Here is a 10,989-nt window from a genome sequence, read left to right as displayed (position 1 = left end):
ACTGGGTTTGGTGGTGGCACATCTTTAATCCCAGTAGAGGCAGGAGGATCACTGTGAGTTCAAGGCCACTCTGAGACTACATAGTAAATTCCAGCTCAGCCTGGCTATAGTGAGACCCTACCCTGAAAAAACAAATAAACCATTGCAGGTCTTGTTTGAAATTAATGTTCAGGCTAGGCTGGAAAGATGGCTCAGCCATCAAAGGTGCTTGCTTGCAAAGCCTGCTGACCTAGGTTCAATTCCCCAACACCAGCACATACATCTGACACATCTGACATGTTTGCAGCTGCAGGAGATGTCGGTGAGCAGGCACAACACACAAGATGGCCATATCTACCTGCTTAAAAATTATGTTGAGGGCTGGAGGGACAGCTTAGCAGTTAAGGCGTTTGCAAAGCCAAAGGACCCAGGTTCGATTCCCCAGGACCCACATTAGCCAGATGCACAAGGGAGCGCATGTGTCTGGAGTTCATTTGCAGTGACTGGAGGCCCTGGCGTTTCCATTCTCTCTGTGTCAAATAAATAAACATACATTTTTTTAAAGTCTCCTTAAAAAATTATGTTGATCTGGGCATAGTGGTGCACGCCTTTAATCCCAGCACTCGGGAGGCAGAGGTAGGAGGATTGCCATGAGTTCGAAGCTACCCTGAGACTACAGAGTGATTTCCAGATCAGCCTGAGCTAGAGCGAGACCCTACCTCGAAAAAGCAAAAAAGTTGAAATTTCCTTAACTATTTCTCACGCAAAGTATTATTATTGAAAATATTTCCAATTATGGACAAAGTTCACTCAGGCAAGAGACCATGGGCTCTGATTTCTTATGTGCTGTATCTGTTGTCGCCTTCGGAACCTTAACTTCATCTGTAAATGCTGACAACATGCCCATCTCACAGAGTTCTTGAAAAATTAAATGAGAAGATGGAAGTGAGTCACATACTAGGCCTGACATAATGTAAAAGTCAGGATAACGTTTTTTAAAATTAAGTACCCATGTTGGAAAGTTTCTTTATCCCAGGTACTGCTGGAAAATTAGTACCTTTAAATGTCCACCACCGCTAAGCGTGGTTGTGCACACCTTCGATCCCAGAACTTGGGAGGCAGAGGTAGGAGGATCACCGTGAGTTCAAAGCCACCCTGAGACTCCATAGTGAATTTCAGATCAGCCTGAGCTAGAGTGAGATCTGCCTTGAACACCTATTCTCCCCACCCCCCAAAAAAACTGTCCACTGCCCTGGGAAGTAGATTCCAATACTATGCCCACTTGACAGCTGTGGAAGCCACGGTCAGAGGTCAAGTAACTAGCCCAAAGTCACAAATTAATGGACCAAAACAGTCTTCTTCTTGAGGTCAAGGTGGCCTCTAAGCCATGGTTTCTTTCATTTGTTTAGGGAATATTTATTTAAAAGCAGTACTTAGGGCTGGGGAGACGGCTCAGTAGTTAAGGGTGCTTGCATGTAAGGCCATGATCCAATCTCCATGCCCACATAAAGCCCCAGATGCAGAGTGGCACATGCATCTGGAGTTCAGTTGCAGAAGGCCCTGGAGCTCATTTCTCTCCTTCTCAAAGTGAAAATTAAAAAAAAAAAGGGGGGGGGCAGGAGGTGGTGGTGGTGCACGCCTTTAATCCCAGCACTGGGGAGGCAGAGGTAGGAGCGCTTTGAGTTTGAGGCCACCCTGAGACCAACATAGTGAATTCCAGGTCAGCCTCCACTAGAGATCTTTCCTGGAAAATACAAAACAAAACAAAAAAGGGGAGGGTGCTGAAGAGTCAGCTCAGCTGTTTAAGGCACTGCTTACAAAGTCTGATGGACCGGGTTCGATTCCCCCAGATCGCTAAATCCAGATGCAAAAGTGGCGTGTGTGTCTGGACTTTGTTTGCAATGGCTATACTCTCTTTTTTTTTTTTTAATAATTAAGAAATTAAAAGCACTGCTGGGAACTGAAGAAGCCTGTGATCCCAGCACTGGGAAAGTAGAGGCAATTAGACCTTGAATGACCATCATGGAGTTTCAAACAAGGGGGGCAGTACTGGGCATCATTTGGCAAGTGCTAAATGTCTTCCACCTGCACTGGGCTCATCTGCCCCTCACAACCACAAGCTGAGGAAAAAAACAAAAACAAGAACAGCACTTCTCATCAACCACTGATGCTTTTCCTGGGCAGGCAGCGGCAGGCAGACCAGCCAGCTCTAGGCTGGTCTCCACAGCAGGCTCGGGCACAGACCAGGGACAGTCTTAGAGCTGCCCTAAATACAGTTTAACATATCAAAAAGCCATTGTAGCCGGCCTTGGTCTCCACTCCAGGCCCCAGGACAGCACAGCGGAGTGGTGGTGGCTCCAGGGCGAACTTCTCACATCTCCTATCAGAGCAATTCTTCCTTTGGATTTGCGCAACAATAAAGAGGGCCAGTCTCCTCCAGGGGACCCTCTGGGGGAGCTCTCCTACACAAAGCTCAGAGTGCCATGCAGGGCCCTAGCCACTCCAAGTGCCCGGGACAAGCTCAGTGGGCCCAGTGTGGAGCCTAGGGCTGTGGTCCCTGTGGGCACTGGGCTCATTGGTTTGGTAAGCATCAGGGTGAAAAGGTTCACAGGAGGAGGGAGCAGCACACCTTGGGGAAGCGGACAACCAGAAATAAAGCACCAGCCCCTCCTGGGAGAACTGGCATCCCCAAAGGCTCATTCTTAGGTGCAGAGCTTTCACAAGCACAGGACCCCAAGTGCCTTGGAAAGGAAGCTCGGGGAAGCCCTAGGTCCAGTCCCTCCTCAGCAGCTGCAGAGGGAATGATGGAATTAGGGAAGCCTGAAGGCCCGTCAGCTTCTTTGAGGGTGCCACTCTCCACCCCTTCCTGGAGACCCAGGCCACCCTTGACAAGAGCACCCCCTTCTCAATTTTAATTTTCTTACAAGATACAAACTCAACAGATTTCTTTCCCAGGTCTCAGACCGATAGCAGACGTGTACGAAATACAGGATGTGGCCCGGCTACATCGCCATCGCTTTATTGTATTATCACCGTTAACTTAACTATAAATACTACGGTGGGGAACGAGGCACACGCAGGCAGCCTCGGACAGCGGGGCTGTGGTCCCCGGCCGGCCTGTCCCCCGCTCTGTACACTATTTACAGCTCCTCGTTGCTTTCTCGACCCCCTCCTCCCGCAAGGCAGCGCGTGTGCAAGGAACATCGTCTGTCTGTGCAAGTCCTTGAGTCAGGCAAGCGCCACGGCCACGGCCGGCCCGCGGCCGTCAGCTGTCCGAGTCCAAATCGCTTTTACCTTCCTCTTCCCTCTTCTCGGGCGAGGCTTTCGAAGACGCCTTGTTCCACTTCTCGGCGTTTTCCGACTCCTCGGAAGAGGATCGCTTCTGCCGTCTCCATTTCGCTCTTCGGTTCTTAAACCAGACCTGTTGCGCAAGGCGCGGGGGAGACACAAAACAACAGCAACGATCTAAGGGCCGCTGGTCCCCAAGTCAGGGTACCCGTGGGGCGGGGCGGGGGGACTTCATGGGGCCGAGGCATAGGCTGACTGTGGAACCGCATCCCGACCTCCCACCAAAAAAATATGGGGAGCGCTGGATCCGCTTCCGCATCCCCGTTCCACTTCCTGGGCCTACGGCGCTCCCTCCTGCAGCCTCGGGGCCGCCTCCTTGGAGGGTGGCTGGAAGAACCGAACCCCGCCCGCCGAACACCCCACGCTGGGCCCTGCTCCTACCTCCACCTTCTCCTCGCGGAGGTGCACCTTCCGCGCCAGCTGCTCGCGCGTGCCCACGTCGGGGTACTTGGTCTCCTGGAAGAGGGTCTCCAGCGCCTCGAGCTGCTCGTCCGTGAAGATGGTGCGGTGCCGCCGCTTTCGCCGGCAGTGCAGCTGGTTGAGCAGCTGCAGCTCGGTGCGCGACAGCGTGCCCACATTCATGTAGGGCAGCATCTGGTGCGGCACCGGCGACACCAGCACCGAGCCCGGGCCCTCGTAGCCTGCGACGGAGCGGGGCGCACGGTCAGCCACCCGCCCGCCCGGGACCCTCTCCACTTCAAAGCCGTCTGCCTGCAGGGGCGCTGGGCATTGGGGGAGAGCCCGGGAACCGGGGGAGAGAGGAGGTACGGGGAGATGGAGAGAGCATCAGCCCCACGCAGCCAGTCTGGGAATCCTAAACACCTCGTGTCCCCACGCAGGCGCTTAATCCCCGCCCGGGCATGGAGTGACCGCCGAGAAACTACGCGGTTTAGTTTTCGCTCACTGGCCTAAAGTTTGCAGCAGATGCGCATCCAGCCCGGCGCTCCCCAAGAAGACGGTGGGGAAGGGGGCTTGCGAGGGGGACAAGATTTGCAAGAGGAGGATAAAGCCGCTCCCCCCCCCCGCCCGCCCGTCTGTCCACCCTGGACCGGGCCACGAGGCCCCGCGAACGACCCTACCTGCGGGCGCGGGGACGCAGGAGCACTGCTGGGCGCCGAGCGGCGGCACAGCCCCGCAGCAGGCCGGACCCACGGGCGCCGCCTGCACGTGCAGCTGCCCGTAGAAGTAGTTGTTGTAGCCGAGGCGGGAGCCGCCGACCGCGGCCGGGAGGCCCGCGCCGCCGGGGGCCACGGGACGCGGGTAGAAGGCTCCGTAGTCCGAGGAGGTGCCGCCGCCGCCGGCGCCCGCGGTGCCGTACAGCGAGTCCCCGTGCAGGGCCGGGAAGACGACCGGAGCCGCGGCGCTGGGCGCCACCGGCAGCACCGAGTCCTTGCAGCGCGGCCGGGCGGCCAGGATGTTGTCGATGCTGAACATGCTGGCGGGCATCGTCCGGGATCCGGAGAGGAAAAAAGTGTCTCCAAGTTGGGGTGGTGGTGGTAACGGGGGATGGCCCCCTCTCCTCCAGCCGCCGCCGACCAAAGCGAAAGAGAACGCGGCGGGACGAGCGGACCAGCGAGAGCGCAGCCTCGCGCCCCTCCCCGCCCCCCCGCGTCCTTCCGCGCGCGCTCCGCCCGCCCGCGCCGCGCTCGCGCTCGCCCCGGCTCCAGCCGCAGGCAGGACGCAGCCTCGACCAGCTGAACCTCTTTGGAGGTTTTATACCGAGTCGACGTCATCCTGGATTTAGTTCCTGGTAATATGTAGATGACAAACAGAACCAGATTTGGCCCTTTCTTTTCCTTTGGGTGGGTGAGGGGGGGTGTGGAGAGGCGTCCGAGGGGAGGGGGGAGAGGTGCTAAGGGGAGGTGGGGGCTGGTGCGGGGGGAGCCACAGGGCCTGCAAAGAGATTGTGGATTGAGAATTAATGAAATTAACCTAATCTTTTCCATTCGGCAGCCGGGACACAGGCCCGGGCCGAGCTGGGCGGGCGGCCTAATTGCCCTAGTTAATCTCATTAATGCCATTGTGCCGCCGCCGTTAACAACTCCGCCGCCGACCTCTCCGCCCCCACCCTTTTTTCTCGGATTGGGTCCTTATTATTGGGTGCGATTTCCTCCGCCTGGAGCTCAGAGTCATTGTGGCCCGTTTTACTTTAGGGTTGCTTTTTTTTCCCTCTCCCCCCTTTAGGGATTTGTTGTGTTTTAGAAAACGGGGGCGGCTGCCTCCTCCGTAGAGTAAGACAACATCCCCGCACCTCCTCTCGCCCCCTCGGGCACTCGCCGCCTAATTTCACGTTACCCCTCCCCAAAATAATATTTGAGATTCTCGCTCAAATGAAATCGACTTAAACCGCTCCCTCCCACTCCTTGGGCACTGCAAAGGCCAAATTTTGTAAAGACAAAAAAGGGGGGGGGGGTTGGGGGGAACGACAAAAGAAATGCGCTGTGTTTCTTAAAATGTTTCTTCTTTCTATGCAGCCACTTTGGGTCTGAAAACAACCGTGGCGTTGCCGGGTCCCTAACACAGCAAGGAAGACCAAATTGGGCAGCTACATTTTAAAATTTGCCACCAAGAGTAACGCTCCAAGCGACGCTTCCACCCCCGCGCGCGGGTGTCGTAGACTTTGTGTCTTTGCTTTTCTGATCATTATGTGTGGGAAGGGGGTGGTGTCCCCCAAACTGTTTTTGGTTTTCAATTTGGATGGAGCCTCTGGGGTTTCCTGTCTGCTCCAACAATTAAGTAGCTTTTACACCACCCCCTCCCCTTCGACCAGTTCGCTGTTTTTGCTAAGGGACTCCCCTCGGTCCAGGCAGCCCGGGGCCGGGCTCCGCGATCCCAGCCAGAGGGGCCGCGGACGGGCGTGGGCTCGCGGCGGGCGGCCGCGGTGATGAGCGCGATCTTCCGCGCGGCACGACCCTGCGCAGCCAAGCCCGGCACCGCGCGCGGGCGGCGGAGCTCCCTCCGAGAAGGTAGGCGACGGGCACGGAACGCGCCGAACGAAAGCGGCGCCCCGAAGTTCCTGCGACCTGGGTGCCAGCCTCCCAGTTGCAAAGCGAGCTTTCGTCGGGCCTGCGCGCGCGCCGCCGCCGGGGCCAGGACAGTACCCAACTCCGCGGCGAGGCCCGAGGCTGGGGTGGGAGACACTCTCCCCCCCCACCCGCCGTGTAATGGAATTTAAACTTCTGTGTTTTCTTTTTGAGCTTTCTCTCTGGCTAATAAACCGTTTGTCACCGCAAAGACAACTCAAATCGCTGCAGTAAATGTACTGCCTCCTCCATGGTTCTGAGGGATGCAGAGGAAAGGACCCTTGTCAGTTGCTACCCCGGGCAGAGAGCCTTTGCAGAGAGATGTAGTGGGACTGGGGCGCCGGTTGTCCCAGGAGTGGCCAAGGTGAAGTCAGGCGGCTGTCCTCCTCTCAGGCCTCTGCGTGGACTTGTGTTCCCAGCAACACCTGCAGTGGCCTGGAGAAAATTTGGTTCTTTGAGTACCGAGTTCTTTGAGGGATGAGGTCCGGGTGGAGATGGCTCTTGATGTGGAAGACGATAGAATTTTGCTGTTTTGTTTTTTAAACGTGTCTCAGGAGGGAGACTTAAGAGATACCAAGTGTAGGAAATAGGCTGAACTGCTTTTCTCCCAGACTTGGGGAAGGAAATATTTTCTCCAGTTAAAGACGTTAAGGTCATCAGGTTCCCCGGGCACACGAGCTACCCCACAAAGTTTCCCCAGGTTCAATTTTTTTTTTTTTTAATCTTGGCAATTTTAGTCCCTGGTTAAATTTCTAAAGGGCAATTGATGGACTTCTGTTTCCACAGAGGCTGCTAGTTCCGCAGCGAAGTAGCTTCGTGCGTGGTGGTTTGGGGGGGGGGGTTCTTTTGGCACCATAGCAGGGGGTGGTAGGCAGAGCAAAAGCAAACAAAAAAAAAAGTTCTTGCTCTTTTGCAAAAGTTGCTCCCACCAAGAAGTGACAACTACTCAGCCGCAGATTTGTAAGAAGGCCTCCAAAAATTTAAAAGTTAAAAACAACGCACACCCATCCCTTTCCACTTTGGTACTTAATGATCAAGGTTAACAAATTCAGGGCCCTCGCTCTCCTGAAGCCCACTATCAGTACCAGGGGCCCCAGAAGGAAAGACCCTCGTGGTGAGTTAAAAAAGTGTCAAAGTTTCAAAACCTCTTAACATTGCAAATTTATCCCTCCTTTGTAGGTCTCCAAATTTTAAGTAATTGAACCAAATCTAACCTTAATTGGATCTTTTTTTTTTTTTTAAAGCCATAGTGTTTAATGGAGGTAACTGTCACCCGTTTACCCAGGTGGTTGGGAAGGACTTCTGGCATTATCTTGTTGGTTTCATTTGGACAAAGACTTGTGCCGTCCCCACCTTTGCCCCAAGCGAAGGGCAGGGTCCTTGCTCGAGGGGATCCAAGGAAGTCCTGAGCCCCGGCCTCCAGCGGAGAGCTCTTTCCCAGGGTCCCCGAGCAGCGCTATTCCCGGGGTTCAGTCTCTCGGGGAGCGCTCCCCCCTGTGACAGGGCCTCTTTTGCACGACGGTCCCCTCAATCTGAGGCTGCTCCACCTTGTCCGCAGGGAGGCAGGCGCGCCGAAGGAAGCCAGGGTCCCAGCGCCCTGACTCTGCCTCCAGCGTGGGCCCAAACCTCACGCGTCCGCAACACGCTAAACAATCTTGCCAGCGCCCCCCTCCCCACCCCAGTTGCTGGAGCGCAATTGGAATAACAAATGCAAAGCACGCAAATTGTCCCCCTCCTGTCGCTAAGCGATCGTCTGCCGGCCCGCACGCACGGCTCAGCATGGGAGGACCCGGAGCGCCCGAGGCTGCCGCGAGCGCTTCTGCGGGGAACGCTGTAAACACGCCGCTGATTTTCCCTATTATCACCCAAACACGATTTCACACAAAGCAATCACCACGCACAAGTCTATGAAAATGTGTCCGTTGCGGACTCGCTCGCCCCCGGTAATAGCCCTCATTTTTAAGATATTAAAGAATAGACCAGTGGATTCCACATGCATAAGAAATATGTGCTGTTTGGTTACCTATCAAAGGCGCGTTGGCGCCGCAGACGTTGCTAAATTGGTTCGAAGAGTGTGGATTAAATTGCTTTTCTGATTTAAAACCGAGTGCCCAAGTTTGGAAAAAGCGGCTGGGTACTTCCTTCTGCCCCAAGACATTTTCCTCATCATGAAGAAGGTTGTTGCCCACTACCTTTAACACCCCACTCTCATAGCTGTAACAAATCAAAATGGTATACTCGGCTCCAACTTTTTAGGATTCGTTTAACTCTCAGTCCCTAGCCTAAAGCCAGAGTTAATAATTGGGTACTGCTTTGTAGGAATTTTCTGGGTCATGTGTGAAAAGCTGACGTGTCTTTTTTCCCCCCAAAGGTATGGAGGAAGTCTGTAAGTAGTGCCCAGAAGTTAGGAAGGATGGGTAAAGCCCACTGAGCCAAAGGCAGCTCAGAGAGCTCCTGCTGCAAATTGATTTTGTTGTTTGCGTTTGGGCTTAAAAAAAAAAAAAGCAATGTCTCAAAACAGGGGTTCCCTGGATCTGCTGCTCCCTGCAGCGAGCCCCCAGAGATCCTGGGTGGTGGTTGGATCTGTGGGTTGAAAGCACACAGAACCTTCCTACAGCAGCATCGAACTCTGGACTTATAAACGCTGGGTCCGCTACATGCTGTCTGTTCTAAGATGCTCACTGACTGTTCGCCGCTGCTGCTATTTTCAAGGTAGGGTCTCACTCGAGCCCAGGCTGGCCTTGTACTCACAGCGATCCTCTTACCTCTGCCTCGAGTTCAGGGATTAAAGACGTGCGCCACCTCCCTTGGCTTAACTGATTTTTGTTAGAAGTTTTGCAAACTAATCAAAGTGTTAAGAAAGCTCAACACAGCCTTGGGGGAGAAGAGAGTATGGAGCAGGGAAATGATCGGTTTCCCAGGGCCTCAGAAAAAGGGGGGGGGGTGGAGGTGGAAAGCTCCACTTTTCCCGGGTTGCAAAAATCTGCTTTCAGATGAGCTATTTACCAAAGTTTGTTTCACATGGACTGCACCGTGGCTTTTGCAAATCACAGAATGCAAATGACGATCATTTGTTCTCAGAGGAACTTTCTCTTGAAATGATTAGCAAAGTCAGTCATTTGAACATGCTAGCAAAGGCACTGACTTTCCTGAAGCCCCTAGCTATCTGATATCAGCCTCTAAAGTTCTCATTCATGTAAACCTCATTAATGAAGATCTTTTATTTAAACGTCCAGGGGATTTAAAATTCAGAGTAAATTATGAAGCTTGTATGTCTAGCCAAGTCATGGGTCAGATGCATTTGGGGAAAACTGCTAAAAGAGCATATGGTTTTGAATTTTTCTACAATGACTAGTGTTTAAATAAATTGCTTGTACTGCTTAACTTCACGTGTAATTTTGACAGAAATTGGCCTATAGCCTTTTGATATGTAAACATTTCAGCCTTTTATGCGGTATAAAAAAGACACTTGCTTTTTAGGATCGGCCCAGCCAGTCACCCTGTAATTCAGAAAGCTGGCACCTACCATTACATTCTTGCTAGATTTCAACTTTCAAGTGGCAACGGGGGGTGGGGGGGGGGGAGAAAAGAAATGAAGGAAAGAGGACATTTCAAAAGCAATGCCCATTTGAGATTAAAAGCTGCAAATGAGGTGAGAACGTGCCACTTACTATCTGAATGAAATGGATAAACCATAGTTATTAAAGAACATTTCTGTCACTTTGCTTTAAGCCAGCCCATCTGAAGAGACACTTAAGCAGGGCTCAGGACTGACTGGCGTGTCATTAAAGGCTCGTCTTAGGGCCGAGCCAATCAGCCCAACACACAAATAGGTGTTAAAAAATCTAGGTGTCCTTTCAGGACGTTATTGGCGAGATGGCTTCGTGTCACAGAACCCATTAAATACAGAAATCAGTCTGAGAAGAGAATCTTCCAGGCCACCAGTCTAAATGACACATCTGAGCCACCCCCCCCCCCCCCAGCCTTTCTAGGTTGGAGGCTATGACTGGCAGCTGAGACATCCCCTCCAGGTAGAGAAGAACAGAGCTTGCTTTGTGGTTTCTAGTGTTTCTAAAACATGGGTAAGCCTGCATAACCCTATTTGTTACTTGTGTATCTGTCCCTTGTAAATAAGGTGGGAGTGTGAATTCAACTGCTACTGGGGGGGGGGGTATAGAACAGCTCATAGAGTCAAGACAGGACCTAAGGTTGACTTCCTGTGTGCCCTGGCTCCATGGGCGATGCCATTGGCCTCGCTGGCATTTCTGTATGTGGCAAGCTCCCGTGCACCTCCTTTGGTGAAACCTTGGAAGAATGGCCAAGCAAGGAAGACCAGTTTCTTTGTACACAACCCCTTTCTGAAAAAGACTTTGCTGGGACGAATCTAATTAAGAAGAACTGCCTGGCTGGAAGGACTGGAGGAGTTTCTTCTACAGCTCTTCTGCACTGCATTCCAGCTCGTGGGATTGTGGTCAGCAACCCGGGGAGAAAGGACACATTTCATGACATAAAAGGAGCCGGGAGACGCGAGGCTGTTTTTGTTCTGTTTTGTTTTCTAAGCATTCCACACTGTAGCCTAACCTTTCAGTCAATTTTGAAATGAATAAGGATAATTTTTGCCTCCGTTAGCTGTCGTTTG

The 10,989-nt window shown here is 53.0% G+C and overlaps 1 protein-coding gene across 1 annotated transcript; it reads right to left on the bottom strand.

Moving 5' to 3' along the window:
* Positions 1 to 2,982: 2,982 nt before the first annotated feature.
* Gsc (goosecoid homeobox) lies at positions 2,983 to 4,794 on the bottom strand. The gene is made up of 3 exons (XM_004665613.2): positions 4,407 to 4,794; positions 3,709 to 3,968; positions 2,983 to 3,400 (listed from the first exon to the last, which is right to left on the bottom strand). Exons 1-3 carry the CDS (start codon positions 4,771 to 4,773, stop codon positions 3,245 to 3,247), a joined length of 783 nt encoding a protein of 260 aa, XP_004665670.1. The 5' UTR covers positions 4,774 to 4,794; the 3' UTR covers positions 2,983 to 3,244.
* Positions 4,795 to 10,989: the final 6,195 nt, after the last annotated feature.

Source organism: Jaculus jaculus, chromosome 7, assembly GCF_020740685.1.
Source record: "Jaculus jaculus isolate mJacJac1 chromosome 7, mJacJac1.mat.Y.cur, whole genome shotgun sequence".
NCBI lineage: Eukaryota > Metazoa > Chordata > Mammalia > Rodentia > Dipodidae > Jaculus > Jaculus jaculus.
This window is presented reverse-complemented; position numbering and strand designations above follow the sequence as displayed.

What these genes read in the sequence shown, in the direction of transcription:
- Gsc (XM_004665613.2), bottom strand. Translation starts at nt 4,773, where the DNA reads ATGCCCGCCAGCATGTTCAGCATCGACAACATCCTGGCCGCCCGGCCG. An exon ending in CTGCGTCCCCGCGCCCGCAG is followed by an intron (nt 3,969 to 4,406) that starts GTAGGGTCGTTC and finishes GCTCCGTCGCAG; the next exon opens with GCTACGAGGGCCCGGGCTCG. An exon ending in TCCGCGAGGAGAAGGTGGAG is followed by an intron (nt 3,401 to 3,708) that starts GTAGGAGCAGGG and finishes CTTGCGCAACAG; the next exon opens with GTCTGGTTTAAGAACCGAAG.